General features: G+C 38.7%; 1 protein-coding gene across 1 annotated transcript; it reads right to left on the bottom strand.

Annotated features, from left to right (window-relative positions):
- Positions 1-3,195: 3,195 nt before the first annotated feature.
- Positions 3,196-13,448, bottom strand: LOC136767712 (uncharacterized). Its single transcript, XM_066721660.1, has 8 exons — positions 13,356-13,448; positions 11,789-12,106; positions 7,432-7,737; positions 7,040-7,138; positions 6,879-6,909; positions 6,154-6,197; positions 4,617-4,663; positions 3,196-4,408 (listed from the first exon to the last, which is right to left on the bottom strand). The coding sequence occupies exons 1-8, from the start codon at positions 13,399-13,401 to the stop codon at positions 4,325-4,327; spliced, it is 975 nt and encodes a 324-aa protein (XP_066577757.1). The 5' UTR covers positions 13,402-13,448; the 3' UTR covers positions 3,196-4,324.
- Positions 13,449-27,095: the final 13,647 nt, after the last annotated feature.

Genomic DNA, 27,095 nt, shown 5'->3' on the forward strand with positions numbered 1-27,095 from the left:
GTGCACTCTGTACTTCCATCAAGTTAATAATGAACATTACAAGTGTATATTATTGTTGTAGATATAAATGAATAGCACCTTAGAACAGTGTCCTTCCTTGTAGTTGGATAACATAGTGACAGAGATTAATGCAAATAATTTATCCCCAAACAGCAGAGGGAGACAGAGGAAGAGAGAGGGGGGGGGAGAAAACCAAATCACATTTTAAAAATACAAAAATGATGATTAGCAATAATAATTAGCAGATAACTTACCCAAGGTGACAGTTACAAAATATTAAATGTTATAAACATATAAAGGATTCAAATGACAACTCCAGTACTGATAAAGGATCTTTTATTTCCTCTACTTCCTACATTAGTGTTTACTTTTATCTTTACAAACTCTTACTTCACCATCCCCTATTTTGAATTTAGTTTTCCAAAACACGGACGTTGTTCAGCCATACTAAACATTCTTCCATCTGGACACTTTGAGACTAAATGAATATAAAATAGCTGTCACAATTTATAATAATGGGCACAAATGCCTAATTAATTAATGCATGAATTATGGCATCACATATATAACAATTAAGGTTATCTTTCAATTCCAAAACAGTTCCCTAGTTGACTCACGTTTGACACGGAAATATACTACCGGTCAAAAGTTTTAGAACACCCCAATTTTTCCAATTGTTATTGAAATGTAATCAGTTCAAGTCCAGTGAATAACCTTAAATGTTACAAAGGTAAGCGGTAAACTGACAGGTTAAAAAAAAAAGTTTAGGTAACCAAAAACTGAAAAATAACATACATTTCAGAGTTATATACTGTGTTACTACACCTTCTTAAGCATTATTTTATGCGCAGCTCCTGTGCATAGAAGTTACACTGTATCACTGTATTCCTACAATGTGCACATCGTTTGAAAGCTTATTCTCTTGCGGGGGGGAGGTGGGGGGCTCTCATTCAGATGGTCACAGATCACTCAATTTCAATTGAACTTGTTTGCAAATAGGCTTGTTTTGTTCAGAACAATTTAACGATTAATCCAGTATATATTTGATGTTCTATCAAGCACAGAGAAGTTCAAATCCAATTATGTCAAATTGTTGTGTATTATTACACTGTAAACAGAGTTTTCCATCTTGACATTTTGAGCTCTCTACGGGTGTGTGTTGCTTCTACTAAAACATGGATGGTCTTGTTTTGATTAGTAGACTGTCTGGTTCCAGAATGTCATAATTGTCAATATTTTACAAGATTCTGTATGCCTACTCAGGGGGACCACCCTGTGGCAATAAACAAGATATGCTATGTACCACAATGTCCACCAAGCATTCAACAATAGATTTTACTTCTATGTTCTTTTCGACTTTAGGAAATATGGTCTAATCTTGCAAAAAAAATACTAAAATGACATTCAGCAAGCCTCCAGTAATTATTTTAGCATAATATTTTGCTGAGTTTTGCATTACGCACGACATATACATTGAATGTACAAAACATTAGGAACATCTGCTCTTTCAATGAAATAGCCAAGGCAAATCTAGATGAAAGCTATTATTCTATTGATTTAACCTGTTAAAACCACTTAAATCATAGATGTAGATGTAGATGAATAGGAAGACAGGAGGAGGAGGTTATAAAATGATGTTTTTAAGCCTTGATACAATTGAGACATGGATTGTGTATGTGTGCCATTCTGTTATGCATTCACCCTACACTTCCCCAGTGCACCACCAGAGGTCATCCTCCCCCCCATTCTGACCCTCTCACATTCCTCAGCAACATATGCACTTCCCCAATTGGCATTCTTGCACACCATGTGCACTTGATTTTTCCACCCTCTCCTCCGATTGGTCCAGCACTCACAGCCTGTTACCTGCTTCCCTCTTCCCAGCATATATATACGCCTTTGTTCCTCAAACTCTTTGTGAAGTATTGTATTTTCTCAGAGTTGCATTATTAAGCACTGTTTATGTACCACTGACTCCTGTATCATTGACCCATGCCTTCCTTTTGACCTGTTGCCTGAATTTCAGGCATTGCTGCTTTTGCCTGTTTACTGATGTTTACTCTTGTTTAATAACCCCTTGCCTGTCTGTGACTCTGCCTTTTGCCCCAACCCGTGCTTCTGCACTTGGGTCTGAAACTCCTGTCCACAACCTGGCCGTGACCCGTTCAGAGGGTACATGGCCAAGACACAATATTTATGTGCCTCTAAACAGGGTATGGTAGTAGGTGCTAAGTGCCACAGTTGATTTCTTTATTTTGAAATATAGTTCTGTGAAAAAGAAGTTAGTTATTGATTTATTTATTATGCCTTTTGTTCAAGCTCCTATATATTCAATCTGTCAAATAAAACAATAGGATGTGTGTTTTTGACCATGTCACAAGGAAATTATCATATTGCAATTGAAATCACAATTGCAATATCTATCAAAATAATTGCAATATGATTTTTCGTCCAAATAGTACAGCCCTAGTACAGTACAAGCCTGTATTGGGGCTGTCCACTATCAAGCTGGTGGGCAATTCCCTCATTTTCAAGGAGCTGACACAGCGGCTTTCCTGGTGGTGGACTATGCCATTACTGCCCTAATCTCCACTCTGTCGCTTTCCACCACACAGAGAGACTTTGTCTCTCCAAACTGCCAGTGCAGGACTACTGACGTAAGTCCTATGTGGCAGATTGTGTGCATTCAAAATACATCTAGCCTGATGGCTGTATATGTGGCAGAGCTAGCAGACAAGCGCAAAGAGGCCACATGGGAGAGATTGCTGGAGTGATAGATGTGGTGGTGGAGTAAATTATGTACTCTGGACACTCACTGGCAGCCCTTGTGGCAACTAGATGCCAGCTTTAGCTCTCCAAGCCGGTCTAGGCCACCTGCCAATTTGCCCCATCATCTGCAATTGGGTGCCCCCCACAGCTGTTGTGTTTACTGGCACTCTCGAACTGAATGATAAAAGTCTCCCAACTGGACCCACAATCAAAAGTGGAAGATTTGTGTCTCAGCTGGCCCACAAATGCAAAGCCGCCAAGCTATGTACTACTTGGTGCTCTGACATTGCGGCCTGGATTCCCAGTTAAACTTCTTGGAGCTCATCAGCATCCCACTTCCTGACACCATTGTAGTATTTGCCGGGTTTTAAAAAGAGTAGCACCAACTCATGGTAGGTAGAACTAAATACAGCTTTATTGATTATGCACAGCAATACACACAGTGGGTAGAGATTGAACAGACTGCCCCATTCCTTCTGATTCCTCCTCCCTTTTATCCCCTCTCTGTGCCCCTACCCACAGCACAATTTTTCCATTATTAATCCCTTATTAGATTAAGAGCCACCTTAAAATAGCTTCACATTTAGTTGTTGGATATGGTCTGGGTTCTCGCCATCGTTAGAGCCAATAGTATGAAAAAGTATTTGAACTCAGCTTTAGCAACAAAGTCATTGTATGAAACCTTAAATTAAAAATATTAAACTTAAACATTCATAAATGTAGATAAACCAGTCTAAATGTAATGCAATGTCAAATTCAAATATAGTATATATATACACAGTTAGGTCCATAAATATTTGGACAGTGTCACAATTGTAATAATTTTGGCTCTGTACGCCACCACAATGGATTTGAAAGGAAACAATCAAGATACATTAAGTGTAGACTTTAGTGTTTTTATAACTTTAACTATAACTCTTTAATTTGAGGGTAGTTACATCCAATTGGGTGAATGTTTTAGGAATTACACCCATTTTAATATGTGGTTCCCCCAATTTCAGGGGCTCAAAAGTATTTGGACAAACTAACATAACTAACATGAATTAAATTTTGAGTTTCAATATTCAGTTGCAAATCCTTTGCAGTCAATGACTGCCTGAAGTCTGGAGCCCATTGACATCACCAGATGCTGGGTTTCTTCCCTGGTGATGCTCTGCCAGGCCTGAACTGCAGCTGTCTTTAGTCCCTGCTTGTTCTTGTTTCCTTTCAAATCCATTGTGGTGGCGTACAGAGCCAAAATTATGACAATTGTGTCACTATTAATCCACTGGGGGAAACAAATACTGTATAATATTAAAAGTAGGCCTATGCTGCAAGTGATAAATAAATATGTAAGTAAAACAAAAACTCTACACCACAAAAACTCAAACTGTATTACATCATGTACACATTATCTATGATAATATACCTTAATAAAAGAACAGTGGGTAATGGTTTCAACTGCATTAATTTCCCATATTACCTCCCATACAGCAGTCTTATAATATCAGTAAACAATCAACACAACCTAAAACCATATTGAGGTTTATCAAATAAAATATCCTGTACTCATTCTCTAGTCTTCCACAAAATCCGAATGCAAAATCATGTTTGGCCTTGGTCCCCGAAAGTCAAGCTCCAAACTTGCATATTGCACTTCCTGTCAAACAAACAAACACTTCCAAATGAGCATTTATTTTTTTATAAGAAGCTGAACTTCTACTACTGATACCTTTACAACAAGCTAGTAATACTAATAATTAGGCTATGAAAGAGTGACATGTTTACTTATAGGCATTTCAATTCAGATTCAATACATTTGACTAATCAGTAATACTAATAATAATAAATTAAATGCTTATCTTTACCGTTGTTGATTGCTTTATTTCACATCTGGCTGATTTTCCTGGTTGTCCTTAAGAAGATATAAATAAATCCATTAAAACTTAATTTACAATGTACATCCTTATTATTACATTATTTGCTAAATAAACCCTGCTCAGTTGGCCTACTATGGAAAGTGCGATTTTCTCTACCTTACAATTTAGACCAGTGGTTTTCAAACCGGTCCTGGAGTACCCTCCGCCCTGCTGGTTTTTGTTCCAAGTAAGATCTTAATTACTAATACCAGCTATTGTGCACTAAAGCTGAGGAACCCCAGTCCACATTTTGATAGAATATGGAATATGGGACACCAGTCTATACTGGGTAGAGAATGTAGATAGAATGTTTATGGGTTGCCAATTATATGAAAATTGTATGTATCATCAGTATTTGTCATAATGTATTCTCAGGCTATATTATAATAATGAATATTATTGAGCAAATAAACATGTTAATTAACCTAACTGTACATATGAAGAAGTTTAAATGTGTCTATTCCATGTTTTCTACAGTACCATCATTAAACAAGGAAATTAATAAGTTATTGTTGCACACAATGTGTTCCACTAGGACAGAGGATCTCAACCCTGGTCCTGGAGGACCCCATACCCCCCCCTGCTGGTTTCTGTTCCAACTGAGGTCTCAATTACTTAATTTAACCCTTAAGTTAACTAATAATTTCCTAAATCAGAGCCTTTTCATTATTTTAAATAACTTAAACAACTTATTAAAGAACCAACTATTTTATTATACATTTTAAAAAGTCAAATCGAAGCAGACTGTTACTTCAATTATATATATTTATGTATTTCACATATTCCTTCGTGCCTTTAAGCTTCCAGAGACACACTTGTGCTGAACTGACTGTCAACCACCATCTCTCAATGAGAGTCTGCACATTTTCTGTTGTGAACTGTCCTTTTCTAGAAGGAGGATTCTTCTGTATCATTTTAGGATTAGAGTAGGGACCCTAGGGCATAATTCTAGATGCTTTTAGGAATATTTTATTCACCCTAGGCTAGGCTATATTAACAATGATTTTAGTGATTAATTTAGTTCATTCCCCTTTGCAGAAGATTTTTTGTCCTGCTTTTCTGTGTACATCTGTATAATTAAAGACAAAAATAAATAATAGATTGCTGCTAAACTGGTATCTGTCATTGGGTGCTCTGAGGTCTTTGTTTAATGTGCCGGGGGAAGTAGGGGTGGATTAGAGGCCTCTTCAGCCTTGTTAAGTTCTTGGGGTGGTATAGGCAGATCGCTTAAGCTACAAAGCATTAGCCACCTGTGATATATACAATGATCCCCATTATATATACATTGTATAATATTTATAAACATTGAAAACTATATTGCCATCATCAGGATCAACTGACAGTCTATTAATCTGTTACAGCACTCTATTCATGTCTTATCATATCCCTTAGCCATAGTTTTCACAATATAGTGTAACTATATAGTGAAAATAATTGAATTAAGGAAACTGTGCAAAAACAAAAGCAGTAGTTTAAAAAACCTTACCAGAAGATCGATTTCTATACACTGCTGTCGTGGTTACATCTCCCCTAGAAGAATAAGATTTGATTACTTATACTGTACTATATAGTAAATGTATTTATTCCAAGATCTGGTGGTGGAAATAGCTCAATAAATTATTTGTTATGAATGATAAACTATAAACGGTACCAATGTCTGGTTATTAATGTAGCCTATAGTTAATCAGAACCAATTAGGTTTAACTAATCAGAATTGCTGGAATTACACTTCCCCCCAAGTGGTGGGATGATCTTCCCACCTAGATCAGGACCGCATAGCCCTTCCCTGACCACCTTCAGTAGTTACTGAAGACACATCTGTTCCAACTTTACCTGCAACACAGAAACCTAATCTCCTGGGCTGCTCAGCACTATTAAGCCCTTTATTTTACTATGATTCCTTATGCTCCCATGTACTTATATATTATTTCTTTTACTGCAAATTCTCCTATGCCCCCCATATACCTAGGACTCAACTGTACAATGCATTTTATATACCCACTTGTTAACTAATTGTTCTAGAATGTATGTTTATTGTATTTTGTACAGATTGTACTATTGCACTTTGGAATGCTTGAATATATGTATTGGTTATAATGTAAGTCACCCTGGATAAGGGTGTCTAAGAAATTATTATTATTATTATTATTATTTTTTTTTTTATTTTTTTTTTTATTTTTTTTTTTTAAATTAATTACATTCAATACGCACCGTTCTTTCACATCAAGGTCTTTTCTCCGCCCTACACAAAATAAAGGAGTGAAGAACACACACACAAAAGTTATAAAATAATTTGTCTGTTATAAAACGCAGATATAACAAAGCTGTATTTTAAATTTGATTTGTGTAGGGGGGTGTGGATTGTTTTTTACCTCGGCATATAAATATGATAAACAGAAGGGCTAAAATAATGGTGACCACAGTGGTTGCTAAAGTTCCATAGAGCAGTGACAAGCACATTCCTTTAGATCCTGCAACACAAGGAGAATAAACACATTGGATCCATATGTACTTTGAAACTAAACCAAAGGATTTTAAACATGTTAATTTAGCCAGTTTTTCAGAAACAATTAATGTTTTGTTTTTTTCTGTGGTTCTGAATTTGATTATGAATGTGATTATCAGCAACTATGCATTTGTTTTTCAGCAAGCAAACATTTATTTTTTAGCAGCACATTTTGTTTTCGTTGTTTGCATTTCAGGGCCACAGTACCCAATACACAAAAATCACTACATATCGAATGGAGAAAGAATGGAGGCTCACCACCATAGTGCACTATTTTACTGATATTCTTCCCAGTCACAGTCTCTACCACACAGGTACAAGGGACTCCACTCGTCCAAAAATTGGCTGGGATGAGGATTTGGTTTCGGGTGAATTGTGAAGCCGATTCCTTCTCGCTTTCCCAGCTGGTGTCAGTTTGGCCACTGTAAACTTTGTCCAATATCAACCAGTACACATGGGCCTTTGACGGAATGATCCCGAAGACCAAACACAGGAGGGGAACATAGGGCTGGTCAATATCCGATGGTGAGAGGATTTCAATGGAGAGATGTTTGGTAAGCTTCTCTTCACAATATTAGGGAGATAAAGAAGCAATTGTAAAAAGCACAAAGTTGGGAAGTGGAAGTTAAAATTTGTGTGAAATGTAATTACATGAATTGGCTCTGGCTTCCCCGCGACCCTCACCAGGATAAGCGGTTTTGAAAATGGATGGATGGATGGATGGATGTAATTACATTTATAATTTAAGCAATTAATCAATGTTAATCCCAGTCATGGTACCAGGAGAACTCAAATATCTGATTTACAGAAAAATGCAAACCTGAACTCAGTGCTGGAAGACTTTTATCAATGCATGGAGTTTGCATTATCAAGGCACATCAGACCCATTTGAATCGTCTAGGTCCCCCATGAGTCACACACCATTCCATTGTGTTGAATGATAATCACTGATAATCATAATAAAAATACCTTTACTTATTGAGTGCTTTTCTTGCTGGTGCGCAAAGAGTTTTAAAGACATTTTAAACAGAGTAAATCAATAAAAAGGCACAAGAAAACACTGACAAATTTAGCTGTTAATAATAATAATAATAATAAAAGAGCATAAAATAATTTTTGTTTTAAATAGTGCATTATATATATATATATATATATATATATATATATATATAATGCACTATTTAAAACAAAAATTATTTTATGCTCTTTTATTATTATTATTATCTGTATATATATATATATATACAGATGGGTGACAAATTAAAGGAAAAACCTGAATAAATCAGTGGAGGAACATAACGAATGCAGATGCCTCCAAACAGGTGTACTGCATGATACAATTAAGCAATTAACATCCTATCATGCTCTGTGGCATGTATACAAATGCTGAGGAGGCCCACCTGACCTTGATTTTGGATGGCAAGAGGAAATGATGTGACTTTGAAAGAGGGTCATTATTGGGGCGCGAATGGCAGGAGTTTCAGTGACAATGACTGATCAACTGGACAAGTGGGCGAGTGCATGTGTGGCGACACCAAGAGAACAGTACAGGCCTGACTTCTTGACCCCTACAGTGAGGGGGTCCGGAGGCTCTGTTATGCTGTGGGGGGGGATTTTCCTGGCATGGTTTGGGTCCACTTGTCCCCTTAGAGCAGGGATGGCGAACCTATGGCACGCCCCTCAATTGTCTAATGTTTTAATGTTGTCTAATGTTAATGTTTTAGGTCGCGTTTTTGCGCAGATTTTCGCAGTTATGTTTAGAAATGTAGAATCCTCTGCGAAAATCTGCACTTCACGAACGAGATGTTAATGTTATGATGAGTGTTTATGCGGCTGCGCAGCACTGTGGCAGCAGGAGCAAGATGACACAAACTGTAAGTCTGTCCTGTTGTGATTAATTGTGGTCAGCAATGGACATGTTTGTTGAACACGCGGGGGAAAACATTGTGTTTACCGTTATCTCCTGTATCAGATGGAGGAATGGCCACAATCACTCATATAACACTGCGACAATTTAAAAACCTAATGCATTTCGCAAAAGAAAGCTGTAAATTCTCAAAAATAAAGAAATTGTGCTCACGGTAGATTGATACCACTGCATTATTTTTGTCTTAAAACATAAGTGCCACACGATGTATATTAATCTACCTGTTTTAGTTATTTTACAAAATGTAAAAGCAGTAGATATTAAGTAAATATACGTTGATAACAAACTAAGGCGCATTGGTAGTAACTGAGTGCAAGTGCAAACAAACACAAAACAATATGAAGGGTTACTAATGCAGCCACATGAACAAACTTCTACTACTTGTGTGTAACGGCAGGGCAATGGAGAATCTGTGGGTCTTTGTTTTGGGGGTAGATGGTGGTTTTAAATGTACTTTAGCATTATAATCCTCAAACTTAATGCGTGATGCAATGTGATTCATGCATTTTACTGCACTGTAGCAATACTGCAACATTTAAATGATGTAGTAATTGTATGATGCACTTATTCTTTAATGTTGTGACATGCTTTGGCATGGTGTTCCACTATATACAATTAAGATTGATTGATTTCATTTGAATGAGGATTAAAGATTCTCATTGTCCAAAATAAAAAGGGACATATTGCAAAAAGGATTGAGCTAGTGATGTGCTATTACTATTGCTTTGTATATATGTAAATTGCCAATAATCTGTGAGTGTAACGGGGCTCATTCGGGTTATAATGAGCACGTTACAAAGTGACTTAACCCCTCAGTAAAAGTTGTACAGTGTTGAGCCTCCCATGGTGGAAGAGCTCTTTTGGGGTAGAGAGTTTAACACTGTACTGCGCTGGAGCCGCTGCGGCACGGAGCGGGCGGGGAGCTCCGACCTGCATCAGCTACATGAGCAAAAAGGGAACCTGCATATTTATAATATTTTTGGGGAAGAATATGTGCAGACTGGAGCGGCACTTGCTCTCAGGACTACAGAGGGATAAGGGGGTGGGTTGAAGGTGGGGGGAGGTTGACAGTGGATGCAGGTGGCGGGTGGGTGGGATGGTTCTATCTGTCCATAGTTTTTAGATTTTTCTGTATTGTGGTTTGTTTTGTTGGCATGTTTTATTAATAACTTAAATTACAACAAAAAAATATAATTATTGGTTAAAAAAAATACTGTTTAGCTCCTGTAAAAACTTTTTTATCCCTAATGTATCATTGGCACCCTTTGACACTTAGCAAAGTATACAAACCAGACTTTGGGCACTACATTCAAAAATGGTGCAGCATCCCTAACTTAGAGGGAAGGGTCACTGCAAATAATTACAAAGTTATTCTGAGTGATCACCTTTATCCTTTATCAATGCCCCAATCCACAGGGCATGAGGGGTCACTGAATGGTTTGAAGAGTATGAAAATAAGGTGAATCATATGCTATGGCCTTCGCAGCCAATGGATCTCAACCTAATTGAACACATATGCTCTGCACCACCATCATCAAAACACCAAATGAGAGAATATATTTTGGAAGAATGGTGTTCATCCCTCCAGTAGAGTCCAGAGACTCGTAGAATCTGTACCAAGGCGCAGGGCTTGTGGTGGCCCAACACTTTACATAGACACTTTATGTTGTTTTTTTCCTTTATCACCAGTCACCCATCACCCGTCTGTACATATGTGTGTATGTGTGCGTGCGTGCCATTATTATGACTACCAATGTGTCTTGATAACACCAATTCCATGCATTGTAAACAGTCAACACAGGTGGCTTATGTGGTTTGGTTTCGCTGGTAAAATTTTGCAGGTAAGGTAAGGGGCATGCTTTCACATCGCATTACCAAAACCATTAAACTTTAAGAGACAAATTAATTCATTAATTAATTAAGTATTTGCATGTCCACTTATTTGGAAATCTTCAAACTTGTGTCGATATCCATAGTTGTAAGGAAAAGGCAATGATATAATAACCAAAGTTGCAAAACTCTGTTTCTAGGCGTTAGCATAATATAATCTATAATGAGACATTATTATTTAACCGTGTAGCATTCATATAGTCTACCTTTTTTCTGCCTCATGTCGATTCTTATTTGTACATTTTGAATGTATTCTTCAAATACCATGTTTACCACATATTTTGTTGATTTTGCGTTTGTTTTCTGAGTCTAAATTAATGTTTTTGTTTCAGACATATTCTGGTGTTATCTGAGGCAGGCATTTATTTATTTGTTACTTTGTGGTAATTAGCAAGCATTCTTCAATCAAATTAGACATTTGAAATAATACGTTCAAATCAATAACTGAAAATGATTAAGACCTAAAGTATTCAAATAATTTTCATTATTATTCGCTGATTGATTTAGTTAATAATCGTGGTTAGTTAAATTATACATTTACCATTGATCTCTTTTCAGATTAAAAGAAACTTAACGTTTCCAGTTCATTAGGCTGTGTATAGTCAGTGGTTTTGTAACCTTTTGATTGTCGTTGATTTCAAAACTTTACAAATGCGGGGAAACTGTGTGCAAGTAACACCTGCCATTGATTTAGTATGGAGTGGGCAGTTGAAGTAAAAGAAACCCCCGTCATGACTAAGAAAATATCAGACCGAGCATCAGGTTTAGGTCAGCCGAAGTGTCTTCCTGTCGCCGTACCTGTTATTATTACCGACGACCCGTTGCCGATGTAGATCTGTTGGCCCAGCACGAAGGAGCAGTAGTAAGTACCGGAGTGGGCGACCGTGGCGTTTTTAATGAAGAATGGGCAGGTCATCCCTCTCGGAGTATCTGAAGCAGTGCTACTGGACTGGGAGTTGTGGTCGACTTTCAGCTTTTGGTTCTTCGTGTCTAATTTCAGCCAGGCTACCGTGAAGCAATAACCCGTGACTTCACCAATATCGCACTGCAGGGTGACGTTGCTGCCGACCTCCGCCACCACTGACGGCGGGTACTGGGAAAGCAGGGCCAGTGTAGCTGGGGAAATAAGTACATACATTGAATTCAGATCCAGTTACTCAAAGTGACAAAACCGTGAGTGTGTGAGGGGTTATATGATACATCTTTAATCTCAATGGTTATTATTATTATTATTATTATTATTATTATTATTATTATTATTATTATTATTATTATTATTTCATATTGTGTAATTCATTAAGCAAGCAATACACAGAAAACGGTTTATTAATCCGTGTTGTTTGTGTGTCAGTTTCAGATAAATTAAATGGGGGCTTTTTAACAACATGCCTATCCTGGAAACCTGCAGAAAAATACAGAAACCCGAATGTCTTATTTGTGGCAAAATTGTTTTTTAGCAGCATGGAAAGAACACATAATAAACAAACAAACAAAAAATGTTTTTACAAAGTTTTCTACCAGAAACACGTTGCCTTATTATTTATGTACGAGCTTTATTTCTATGTTTAGGTTACCTATCTTTCTGGAAATAAATGTATGGCATATTACCAATATACATTTGTATACGCGCTTATAGAATACAGATCAAATAAGAAAAATACGTTCTTAATAAAAATAAGACATAACACATTATCATTAAATACTGGTGCTGCATTAGATTAATTCATTAATTTCAATATAATAATGTATAGCTAACTGACAGTCATTCAGTGTCATATTACCCAAAATTCGGAAATGTTCCCTAGTGACCAACCCAGATTTTTGAAAATGTCTCCCTATGTAAATTGTGACTGATTATCATTTTTAATAAGAAACATTATGTAGCTGAAGTCAGGTTTGCAGATCAATTTTACCACATGCTATGAGGCTTTTTAATATGAACACTCAATCTGTGCCGTTGTGTTTTATGTAGTATTGTGATATATTTATTGAGATTTCCCCTTTGGTGATTAATAAAGTACTACCTTATCTTTTATCTTATCTTATCTTATCTTATCTCATCTTATCTTACAAATGTGCAGGAAAATACTACAAATCCCTGGTGTGTATGTATGTTATATTAGTAGTAGCAGCAGTACTAGTAGTAGTATTTACAAAGTAATGTACCTTAATCTGTCAATATGGGAATAAATAAATAAATAAATAAATAAATAAATAAACATTTCCGAAAACAACAATGATAAAAGGAATCCATTATTAATGTGCAGTTACATAAACTATAATACCAGCGAAAAGTTAAAAAGGCCGCTGGAAATAATAGTTAAGCAATCAATATAGAAAGATAAGTAAAGAAATACAAAGTTACCTTTCAAAACATGGCATGAATATAAAAGGAACAGCTGGAGGAGCATGTTGAAAGCTTCACAGAAATGTTTTACAGTAGGCTATACGTGCATGTCTTTACAATAGGCTGCTATCTCTGCATCGAGGAAGTCTTTGAATGTAGGACGAAAGTGTAATACTGGAACAGCACAGGAAATGATTATAGAACAAGGCTGTTGTGTACATTGTTGATTTGGGGTCACCAAATGCTGATGTTATAATTTTTGCCACCGCATGTATATTTCCAATAGATTAAACATCCTGAAAGATATAATTTAATGTAGGCTACATAATTACTGAAATATTTTCCGTAGTGAGGAGGAATTCAGAAATTACCACACAGCGACACATGTATTTCCTTTATTTTCTTAAATGTATTTAGTAATTATTTATTGGAGCACTAAAAACTTAACGATATCTAAAGGGGGCAAAATAAGACTGGATGGAAATATTTCTAAATGACCTATTAACATCACTTAAAATTCTTTCACGTGGTTTATATAAATTACAACAGGTTTTACTTATTTTTGAATATTGCGTGGACGCTGGATCGGGATGGCAGTGAAGTAGACAGAACCTCCTCTCAAGTCTCGTTCATATGTCCATATCAGGAGAATGTATACAAATCAATGAAGTTAAAGTCAAAAACCACTTGCTGCACGATTAGTCTTAATCTGTGGTCAGCCCAGAGTGACAAGCCAAATTATCATTTATGACATCTTTAATTCATCAGAAATTTCAAGATATCTTCAAATACTTTCAGATATCTTCAAATATTGAAACATGTATCTAAATAATTTAAAGATATCTGCAAGTAATGTATAGATATCTGCAAATGATTTAGATACATATTTAAAAAGCACCATAATTAGATATCTGTAAATGGTATTGCCGTCTCTGCCACTGTTCTGCCTGAGAGTCTGAAATATTCCCCCGTAGCTGTTTGTTTAATCTGTATTTATGCTATTGATTATTATGACTTTATCCATTCCTAGCGTGAAACTATGAAGAGTTTATGTTTGAAATAAATAAATAAATAAATAATATAGGTTAACTATTGCGTGCTTAATATATATTCGATCATTACGTTAATGTCCTTTTTAAAAAAAGCATTGGAATTCTATCAGAAAAAATAGGTAATTTATTATTAGATGTATAACCACTACACCAATACCTTCATTGCTAAACCACCAAATCTTGTTGCGCCAGTTTAAGCACCGTATCACACTGGGTTCAACACACACACACACACACACACACACACGCACGCACTCACGCACACACACACACTCTCACACACACACACACACACACACACACACACACACACACACGCACGCACTCACGCACACACACACACACACACACACACACGCACGCACACACACACTCTCACACACACACACACACACACACGCACGCACTCACTCACACACACACAAACTCACACACTCACACACACACACACACACGCACGCACTCACGCACACACACACACTCTCACACACACACACACACACACACACACACGCACGCACTCACGCACACACACACTCTCACACACACACACACACACACACACACACACACACTCACACACACACACACACACTCTCACACACACACACACACAAAACACACACGCACACACACACTCACGCACACACACACACACAGACATAACACAGAGACACATTCTCACACACACACACACTCACACTCACACACACACACAACACAGAGACACTCACACACACATGCACACTCACACACACTCACACACACATGCACACTGTCTCTCTCACACACACACAACACAGACACAACACAGAGACACTCTCACACACACATGCACACTCACACACACACACACACACACGTGCACACACTCACACAAACACACAACACAGACACAACACAGAGACACACTCTCACACACACATGCACACACTCACACACACACACACACACAACACAGAGACACTCACACACACATGCACACTCACACACACTCACACACACATGCACACTGTCTCTCTCACACACACACAACACAGACACAACACAGAGACACTCTCACACACACATGCACACTCACACACACTCACACACACATGCACACACTCACACACACATAACACAGACACAACACAGAGACACACTCTCACACACACATGCACACACTCACACACACACACACACAACACAGACACAACACAGAGACACACTCTCACACACACATGCACACTCACACACACTCTCTCACACACACACACACACACACACACACACACAACACCTCCAAAAGTCTCTAAAAACGGAGGTGCTTGTGCTTCTGCCGCCTACGCTTTACATGTTACAGCGTCAATTCTCCGTGTTGTAAGATCAGCTCGAAGCCACAGTCTTGTTCCCCGCAGCGGTTCTGGCCGCACTCTTGACATTTCACTGCAGTCGACAGTGTGAACAGGCACCCTGAGAGACGGACGGAAATTGCTTGAGACCACTGTTTCCGTGCACCACAAGCACAATATAAGTGGCAAAAAACAGGACCCTTGTCAATGTTCCCACCAGAATACAATGCTTTTATCAGTTGTAATGCAAGATGACGGGTACTGTCCTGTTCTGAGGAGAGACCAAATGGTCTGATAGTTTAAACAAAACCTAGTTTTAAAAATAGTTCATAACTATATTACAAATTCCTTTTTTAAATGTATTTATTTTTTACTTTGAAATTATCCAACGGAAAAGCAAACAATTAATTCAAGATTAGAAAATTAACATCCCTAAAATGTTGTAAAATGACAAAATATGTTGTAAGATAATGGTCTAACCTGAATGAAAGATATGAACTTTCCTAAAACAAAACAAAAATCAGATTCAATATGCGGGTATGCTGTTGTGCTCCCAGGATTTAAACTCCGAATAAATACCTCCTACTCTTATATCTCTATAACTCTTACAAATATCCTAAATTTCAAAAAATATCCCCCAATGAATCCCCGGACCCAATAAAGCATTGTATATTGACCAAGATAGCATTGTATATTACGGTGTCATAGCTTGTTAAATAATGTATACAACAGTTAGGAACCAGTAACACTTCCATTAATAAATTATCAATAAACCAGAATGAGATTATTTATAATGAAAATACTATTTTATTTCATGTTTTAGGGGATAAATTATAAATAATATATTATAAAGGTTCATTGATCATATCTAAATAGAATTATGAATGGTTCCAAACAATTTTATATATTATTTACCAAATAATGTATTAATGGCACTAATATATAGTTAAACTGACTGCGCCGGGAGAGTACCTCTCTTTGTGTAAGGCAGTAGAGAAAAAACACTCAACTTTCAGTGTTTACAACAACACTTATATGCTTTATATACATTGTGCTGTATCTTAACTGTCCTCTCATTCTACACAGGATGCCAAAGTTTTTCTCTGCGGCGCGATTGACCAAAGACAGTTCTGTGCGTAACATGCCTTACCTTTCTAAGCAATTCACCTAATTGCTTTGCGTAACAATGGTTAGTTAGAATATGAAGATAACAGATTTGTAAATATTTTGCAAAGTAGAAAAAAACAGACATTTTTTGACACCTATTATTGCACAAATCCAATCATATCAAGCTGCTGCTGTGCGGAAAAAGTCTCTTCTGCAGTAACTTTCCATTCCTTTCATTTTAAATATAGGTCGATAAGAAATCATCGTGATTATCTTTGCAGCCTGTGCTGTCGTAATTTTACACACATTGCATTTTGGCTACAGTTACATTAGATACGTACTGCACCTGTTCCTTCTGAACCAGAAAAAAAAAAAAAATCAGATTGAAAGTGAGGAGTTCATATAGACTCCTAGGTCTTTCTCATGCGTTTCTTCATGTAGTTCTATTCCTCCCATAGTGTAATTATAGCGGACATTTTTGTTACCTGCATGTATTACCTTGCACTTGTCCACACTGAATTTCATCTGCCAGGTGTCGGCCCACACCTGAATATTATCTAAGTCCCTTTGAATAGCCTCTGCTGCCGAGATTGTATCTGCTGAGCCACCCATTTTAGTATCATCTGCAAATGTGACAAGTTTGCTATCTATCCCAGAGTCCAGATCATTAATATAGATTAGAAAAAGCAAAGGCCCTAGTACTGATCCCTGTGGAACTCCACTAACAACCTCACTCCAGTTAGAAGCGACTCCTCTAATCGACACCCTCTGTTTCCTATACATCAACCAGTTCATAATCCATCTACTTACATTACCCTGAATGCCTACAGCTTCCAATTTGAGGATCAGTCTTTGGTGTGGAACCTTATCAAAAGCTTTTTGGAAATCTAAGTATATCATATCATATGCTTTCACGTGATCTACAGCTGCAGTTGCATGTTCAAAAAAATCTAATAAATTAGTAAGACATGATCTGCCTCGTCTAAACCCATGTTGACTATCTCCAAGAATATGGTTTTCATTAAGATGCTCCTCTATTTTCTGTCTAATCATTTTTTCCACAATTTTACAGGTCATGCAGGTGAGACTGATTGGCCTGTAATTTCCTGGCTCAGTTTTGTCCCCTTTCTTGTGGATTGCTATGACATTTGCTGTCTTCCAGTCAGTGGGCACATCCCCTGTCCTGTGTCATTTGGAATATTTAAGTTAGCAGCCTATAAATAATTTCCCTCATTTCTTTAAGTACTGTTGGAAATATCCCATCTGGTTCAGGTGATTTGTTTGTTTTTAATTCTGCTAGTCCCTTTAGTACCTCCTCCTCATTTATCCTGATCTCTCTTAGGGTTTGACTGGACTGATTATCAACCTGTGGCATGTTATCTGTCTTTTCTTTTGTAAAAACCTCTGTGAAATACTCATTTAGAACATTTGCCACATCTTGTTTGTTTTCTAAGATACTTCCATTTTTGCTCTTTATCTGTTTCACTTCCTCCTTTATTGACCTCTTGCTGTTGTAATATTGAAAAAGCTCTTTGCATTGGTTTTAGCTCCAATAGCTATGTATATTTCTGTTTCCCTCTTTGCTTTCCTGATCCCTTTCTTAAGATCTCTTTGCAGCTCAACATATTATTTGTATTTTGTTTTGTCTCCATCCCTTTTGTATGCGCTATAGAACATTTTCTATCTCTTGATATTTTTTTGCATACTTCTATTGAACCATTTTGGCCAAAGTTTTTTGGTCCTCAATTTGCTAAGTTTTGGTACAAATTTCTCCTGAGCCTCAAGTAGTATATTCTTATAAAATACCCATCCATTTTCAACTGAATCTGAATCCAGTGTGCTCCAGTCTACCTCTTCTAAGTGCCACCTCATACTTTCAAGGTTTGCTTTTCTAAAATTGTAGACCATTGTTTTAGAATTGGTCCTGGTTTTTTGAAAGAATGCCTCAAAGCTAACCATGTTGTGATCACAGTTTGCCATTGGTTCTCTAACTACTGTCCCCCTGACTCTATCTTGGTCATTTGAAAAGATCAAATCAATGCATGCACTCACCCTGGTTGGTTCTCTGACAAATTGAGTTGAGCAGTCATTTACCATCTCAACCATTTCTATTTTTGCTTCTGTAGTCCCGACTGGGCTTTCCCTGTCTATGTTTGGGAAATTGAAACCCCCAATTATAACAGCCACATCCTTGCTACATGCAGTCCTGATTACACTGTACAATGCAACATCTTGCTGAATATCTGAGTTGGGTGGTCTGTAACACACTCCTACCGCTAATCCTCCCCATCTTTTGTTCAAAAGTTTGACAAAGAAAGATTCTGGGATCTAATTTGAGTTCTTCTGCCTCAGTGTCATTTTTCACATATAATGCTACCCCACCCCTTCGATTTTGCCTGTCTCTCCTAAACTGTGTGTATCCTTTCAACTTGTATTCATCCCCATCATTTTCTGTAAGCCATGTTTCCGTCACTCCTACAACATCATAGTCACATGCCAGCACTGTGGCTTCTAGGTCTAACGTCTTGTTCCTTATACTCCTGGCATTGAGGTACAAACATTTCAGGACTTTCCTACTAACAGTTTCCCTTGGTTTTCTTTCCTTGGTTGAACATCTCCCATGGTCAGAGCTCCCTGCCCCCCTGGTCCCTAGTTAAAAAATTCTCAGTTACTCTGCACATACGCTCTCCCAAAGAACAATGCTCCATAAACCTAAAACCCTCTTCCCTACACCATGATTTAAACCACGTGTTGAACTTTCTAATCTAGTCTCCCTGGCCATGCATGTGGTACCAGAAGTATTTCAGAGTAAACTACCATGGAGGATCTGCTCTATAGTTTTGTTGCTAACTCTTTAAATTTGTCTTGCAGAACCTCTGTCCTACCTTTTTCTATGTCATTGGTTTAAATATGGACCATGACCAGTGGATTCCCCCTGGCTTTGGCCAGTAGCCCATCTACTAGTTTAGGGAGATCTGAAACCTGAGCACCAGGCAGGCAAGATACCATGTGGGTCTCCTTATCACTAGAACACACTGTGTGATCTACACCTCTAAGGATTGAATCTCCTACTATAACTATCTCCCTGTTCTGGGGGGGTGTGGGAACCATGGTGCTCTGGTGCTCAACTGCACTCCCATCACCCTCTGAGCTGTCACTGTCCAACTCAGTGTCCAGCAGTTGGAACCTGTTGGGCAATTCTAGCTCTTGGGGTGTCTCTAGGGGTTGTATGCACCCTTTTCTGCAGTTACGACCTACTGTAACCCAGCTCTGTACACTTTCCTGCTCTAAGGTCTCAACTCTCCTAGGTTTTGGCGTGCACACCATCTCTCTCATGGGCTGATTGACCACTTCTTTTATATCCCTAATAGAGCGCAGATCAACAAGCTGAGCCTCAAGATCATGAACCTTGATCTCTAGGATTTCAGCATGCCAACAACGTTCACAAATTAAATCTTCTTGGATAAGGCAATCATCCTGCAAACCCGACACTGTAGTGGCCACATGCTTCTAAATGTTAGAATCTTGATTCCAGATCCCTAGTCAACTGCTTAACTTTCTGTGACCGAGAAACAGTGCAGCTCTTTCTCAACAGCTGCTTTAAGTAGCTTTTGTCTACCTACCCCCAATTCACACCTAACTGGCCCTACCTGCAACAGAATTCCTGCTAGTCCTTGACTAAATCACCTTTCTACAACCTATTTACTTTCACCAACTCCGCAGCTGAACTGAATTGACTTCAATTTAGACAAACTACAGACAATGTTAACTTCAATTAAGGCAAACTTAAAACAAAATGAGTAATGCTAAGACTGGTCTGAAACTAGTCACACAACAAGATGGCTGCCTCTCACCTGTATTACCCTATGTCTGTCTGTGGCAACTTGTAAATACTTCTGTATTACTTACTCTTGGTAGTACAGTGAGGGAAAAAAGTATTTGATCCCCTGCTGATTTTGTACGTTTGCCCACTGACAAAGAAATGATCAGTCTATAATTTTAATGGTAGGTGTATTTTAACAGCGAGAGACAGAATAACAACAGTGGCTCTTCCACCAGCTTGTTTGTCACTGCACTCTGAAGCTGTGGCTGTATGAGGTCTGTAGGTCTCCTTGGTATCTAGAATCGAGCTGTTTTGCTTCTCGTCCTGAGCAGCAGTGCTTGAGCTTGGCTCCACTACCTGGCAGCTGCACTCTCAGCTCTGATGCATGGAGCGTGTCTCTAGACCAGTATGCAACAATATATTTTTCCATGGGCACCAATTTGGCCTTATCAGGGCACAACAGGCATTCCACTCATTAAAGTTACTGTAAAAAGTGATATGGCGAACTTTGTTTGCAATATTGGACTGTTGAACATATTATGTTCTTGTTAAGTTATATTGAGGACCCAAACTAATCATACATCAGATGCATCACTATTGATTACATCAGAAAATAACCCTGATGACCGTGTCTTCTTTAGCTTTGTCAAAAGGTGCTGGTTATTGGGCTTAATTGATGTAGAGGCATTTCAGAAATGGTCCTGCAGTCTCTTGTTTCCAAGATGACTTCTACAGTTGTTTCAACAAATGTTGCCTCACATAGGTATGTGCAGAGGATCTTTGAAGCTGCGCATGCCACACACCTGTATTTTTCTTTTGGTAACTGCAACCAAAAGTCAATTATTTTGCTGGACTTGAATGTTTGTGCCACAGAGAGGTAATTCTGAAACTCTATCAGCTTGATCTCTGACACTACACTACAAGTTTTTTGTTCTGTTTTTTCAGTGCACTTTTGGCGCTTTTCCCCTCAAGAACTTTAGTTTATTTAAATTTAGAATAAGCATCGCAGACACAGCAGATACCTCTCACGGGCATGACTTTGCAGACCATTGCTCTAGACACTCTTCCTCCCCTAGAGAGTCCACTGTGGCTTCAGGGTTCTGCTTTTCACTGAGCCCTTTGTCCTCACCCGCTCCACCCAGTCCTCCTTGATCACAGCCTGCTGAGATCAGTGGACAAGTTCCATTGTCCATGAGTCCTCTCCTCATCACCCTCTACAACACCTATCCCTTCTCTGCAAAGGCCCCAGTGCATGCAGTTGTGCTCACGACACTGTGCTGGAGGCATTATATGCCAGGATGTGAAAGGTGTTTGAAATCCTGCATTTCCCCCCCCGTGGCACCTGTCCACCCCACCCACTCCAGGCAGGGATTATGAATAGAGGGTGTGGGAATTCATTGACCCTCACCATGACAGCAAGGTGGGCTTTGCACCCACGCACCTCTGTGGAGGATAGCCATTCCCCACCAGCAGCAGGAGGACCCAGGGAGTTCCTGGTGATTGTGTAGCTTGCCGCATCGGCAACAGATCCCTTGGCCAGATGACCCTGCCCCCCCACGCTCACTTTTTGATCAGGGGAAACAGTCGAAATGGCCTCTTACAGCCCTTCCATTGCTAGCGGACTTCATGATGGAAGTCAAGTCCTCCTGGAACCGCCCGATTACAGCTCTTGTCCTGATCTGGGCATGTAAAGCTTTTGTCAGGACTCAGATTGGCACTGGTGGATTCCACAATCACTGCCATGGTCTCACTTTCCCCTTATCAGTTGAGCCTCAAGACCTCTCTTGTGCCAATAAGCACTTAAAGATGCTCAACCAGCGCACCATCCTGCAGGCCCTCCAGCCCAGGGATTGGTTCACCACAGTGATTTGAGAGATACTTATTTTCACATTACTTTCTGAAAAGTGTAACAGTCGGGCTTGTTTTTCAGCACCATGGAGAGCTGTAAGCTTTAATGTGCTTCTCCGTCAGCCTACACTAGAGAGAGACATATGACTTTAAAGTTTCACAGATTGTAGGCTGACAAAAACCCAGTACATATATTTATTCTTTATTATTTTACTTGTGACTGGGTCTGCCAACACTCCAGGATTGTGAAGTCCCCTGTGATATATCTTGCATGTTAGATTAAATGTTAAAACAAATCTCACAAACACTATTAGAATTATAATTTCTTAGTAGAAATCTATTCATTTAAGCCTCTATGTATTCCAGAGCAGAAAGCAACCAAATAGATGGCGAAAGAGACAGATAGCAAGAGGGTGTGAGCAACAAGGGAGAGGGCAGGCAAAAGGCACACAGGAAGCAAAATGTAGGTCTAAGTAGTAAGAAGTATAACAAGTGGAGTGAGGAAAGGATGAAAGGAGCTATAGAGAAGTACAGGCTTTTAGCTAGAGCATGGAATGTACCGAAGTCAACCTTACATCGGCGTGTCAAGGAAATGATTCAGGGGCATAAGTATGAAGCAGGAAGAAAGCTCTTCATTTCAAAGCAGGATGAGGCAGAACTGGAATTTGAGCACTGTTTTAATCTCTTTAAGGATCTCTTTAAGCCCAGCACGTGACTTGCATGCACTAATATAGGCCTAAAATATGTATTGAGTCTGAACTCTAATCAGTGTTAATTCTTAAGGAAAAGTAAATTAAAAGTGATTAGGTACATTGAGGGAACAAAGTATTTGATCCCCTGATGATTTTGTACATTTGCCCACTGACAAAGAAATGATCAGTCTATCATTTTAATGGTAGGTGTATTTTAACAGTGAGAGACAGAATAACAACAAAAAAATCCAGAAAAACACATTTCAAAAAAGTTATAAATTGATTTGCATGTTAATGAGGGAAATAAGTATTTGATCCCCTATCAATCAGCAAGATTTCTGGCTCCCAGGTGTCTTTTATACAGGTAACGAGCTGAGATTAGGAGCACTCTCTTAAAGGGAGTGCTCCTAATGTCAGCTCGTTACCTGTATAAAAGACACCTGTCCACAGAAGCAATCAATCAATCAGATTCCAAACTCTCCACCATGGCCAAGATCAAAGAGCTGTCCAAGGATGTCTGGGACAAGATTGTAGACCTACACAAGGCTGGAATGGGCTACAAGACCATCGCCAAGCAGCTTGGTGAGAAGGTGACACAAAATAACTGTCAGTCTCCCTCGGTCTGGGGCTCCATGCAAGATCTCACCTCGTGGAGTTTCAATGATCATGAGAACGGTGAGGAATCAGCCCAGAACTACACGGGAGGATCTTGTTAATGATCTCAAGGCAGCTGGGATCATAGTCACCAAGAAAACAACTGGTAACACACTACGCCGTGAAGGACTGAAATCCTGCAGCGCCCGCAAGGTCCCCCTGCTCAAGAAAGCACATGTACAGGCCCGTCTGAAGTTTGCCAATGAACATCTGAATGATTCAGAGGAGAACTGGGTGAAAGTGTTGTGGTCAGATGAGACCAAAATCGAGCTCTTTGGCATAAACTCAACTCACCATGTTTGGAGGAGGAGGAATGACCCCAAGAACACCATCCCCACCGTCAAACATGGAGGTGGAAACATTATGCTTTGGGGGTGTTTTTCTGCTAAGGGGACAGGACAACTGCACCGCATCAAAGGGACGATGGACGGGGCCATGTACCGTCAAATCTTGGGAGAGAACCTCCTTCCCTCAGCCAGGGCATTGAAAATGGGTCGTGGATGGGTATTCCAGCATGACAATGACCCAAAACACACAGCCAAGCCAACAAAGGCGTGGCTCAAGAAGAAGCACATTAAGGTCCTGGAGTGGCCTAGCCAGTCTCCAGACCTTAATCCCATAGAAAATCTGTGGAGGGAGCTGAAGGTTCGAGTTGCCAAACGTCAGCCTTGAAACCTTAATGACTTGGAGAGGATCTGCAAAGAGGAGTGGGACAAAATCCCTCCTGAGATGTGTGCAAACCTGGTGGCCAACTACAAGATACATCTGACCTCTGTGATTGCCAACAAGGGTTTTGCCACCAAGTACTAAGTCGAAGGGGTCAAATACTTATTTCACTCATTAACATGCAAATCAATTTATAACTTTTTTGAAATGTGTTTTTCTGGATTTTGTTGTTGTTATTCTGTCTCTCACTGTTAAAATACACCTACCATTAAAATTATAGACTGATAATTTATTTGTCAGTGGGCAAACGTACAAAATCAGCAGGGGATCAAATACTTTTTTCCCTCACTGTATGATAAATGATCAAGTGTGAATTTGTAACTATACAGTTTGAACTGAATTATCATAATACATATGGTAGCAAGTTGTGTCCCAAATTACCTAATGTGCTGTTCCAATTTGCAAAACATGACAAAAAAAATATGATTTTGCCACAGTGCACACAAAGTTGTTTGCTATGTCTCTTGAGAGTATAAGATCAACATTTAACATAATAACCTTATTATGTGGTTAGGTTAGATCCTGAGGATTTCAGAAATGTTTAATGTGTTGAGTTTAGGTTTAGAATTGATGGCAAGAGGGTTCTCATAAGGAAGAAATGCAAAATGTGTTCTGAATTCCCTCCTATATCAATTTACTGGGGGGAAAATCATAAAATTAAAATAAATTCAAAGTGAAAAATAAATAACGTATGTAAAAGAAAAACACTACCAATATTACTACTAAGCTCATGAACTGTTTTACGTCATATACACATAATCAATAAAATACCTTAAGAACAGAACAGTGGGTGTCATAATTACAACCTGAACCTTTCCTCAGGCTCACCACCAGATGTCACCATTACATCAGCTTTTGTTAAGTTCTTTAATTTGACTCTCGTTTTTTTATTATTGAATAATGTATCCCTCCCTTCTTTGTCAATCACCTGTTTCTTGTTCCCTTGGCTCATTAGTTAGTTTCCACAATGTATACCCCTTTGTCTCCAGAGCCCAGTGCGAGATATTGTCTTCTCTCAAGATACAATTAATTCCTAGTGTTTGCCTTCCTGTGATTTAGACTAGTTTCTTCCTTCGATTTACAACTTTGTATTTTCCGGACATTCCTGTTTGCCTGATCATCTGACCACTTGCCTGTATCCTTGACCACCACTTTTGCCTAGTCCCTCCTGTTCCTGATTGACAGATATTGACTCCTAACCAGCACTCTACACTTGGTTCCATCACCCCTGAAGTCTCTGCTTATGACAGAGGGTAGTAGTGTCAATGCCATTAATTGTCCACATTGCTTCATATAAAGTAGTTTGATAATGTCAGTAAAATGCATTGCAAAACAATCAACACAACCTAAAACGATATTGAGGTTTTTCAAGTAAAAGTTCCTGTACTCATTCTCTAGTCTTCTGCAAAATCCGAATGCAAAATCATGTTTGGCTTTTGTCCCCAAAAGTGAAGCTCCAAGCTGCACTTCCTGTCAAACAAATAAACGTTTAAAAAAGAGCTTTTTTTTTCATAGGAAGTTGTACTTCTACTACTGATATCTTTAGGAAGACTGAGTATATCTAATAGGCTATGTGACAGTAACTTTTGAGAAATAACGCACGTTCCAGAATGCTTAGTGCGGCCTTCTGGTTATACAAGAAAGAGAGTTCAACAAAGCAAGGCAGATTGTGTTTGGTGAGTGTAAGAAGAGAGACAGGTGCGATGCAATCTCCAAACCTGGAAGGAAGGGCTCCAGAACTGCATAGGTAACACGTCTGTTTTAGAAATATGTTGGGTAATATGTAAATAAGACTCAGAAAAGGTAATAGCAGTGGGTGAGTAAAATCACTGCACTATAGTAAAAAGCTGTAAGAAAGATTTGGGTTACAAATAAACCAATGTGCCAAAGAACAATGGAAAAACACATATGCTGAGAGAGTCAACCACTGTATTCTTCTGCAACCAAAACACGAACAATAATAAAAAAAGCAAATAAATAAATAATAAAACAACTAAAAGTCCAAGGATTTCAGTGTGTACTCAAAGCCTGCAGACCCAGCGGTACCCAGCAGAGGGCGAAAAATCGCAATCTGATATCACCCAACAGAGGGGCTGTGACAAAACAAGCAGTTAAGTGTTTGTTAAGATATATAAACACACATATTTATTTCACTGACTCTCAGAACACACTACCCCACTCCAGTATATACTAACCCTGAATACATACCGGTTCTGTGGTTTTATCTCCGGTAGTAAACCTGTAAGGCAGAGGTCAGTGTTTGTCCATGGAGTGGAACAATCCCTAACACCTTTTCCTCTTTCCTAACATAGTAAGGCAGAAAGGAGAAACCGTGTTCAATTGTTTGTGTGTTGAAATGAACCGCCATTATCCAGAGTTTGCTCTGGGTCAGAGAAACGTGCTCTGTATGTGAAGGTGGACAACACATTTGGTGTATTGGAGTGATTGTGCAACTGACTGTAGACCACCTGCACATCCCCTTGCTGGAGGATCCTTCCCTCAACCACACACTTGTTTTAAGC

Source organism: Amia ocellicauda, chromosome 14 (assembly GCF_036373705.1).
Source record: "Amia ocellicauda isolate fAmiCal2 chromosome 14, fAmiCal2.hap1, whole genome shotgun sequence".
NCBI lineage: Eukaryota > Metazoa > Chordata > Actinopteri > Amiiformes > Amiidae > Amia > Amia ocellicauda.

Bases quoted from the DNA above. Each gene is read 5' to 3' on its own strand.
- LOC136767712 (XM_066721660.1), bottom strand. From the start codon at position 13,401: ATGCTCCTCCAGCTGTTCCTTTTATATTCATGCCATGTTTTGAAAG. The intron at 6,198-6,878 runs GTGCGTATTGAA...TTATTCTTCTAG, and splicing joins GACCTTGATGTGAAAGAACG to GGGAGATGTAACCACGACAG. The intron at 4,664-6,153 runs GTAAGGTTTTTT...TATCTTCTTAAG, and splicing joins GTATAGAAATCGATCTTCTG to GACAACCAGGAAAATCAGCC.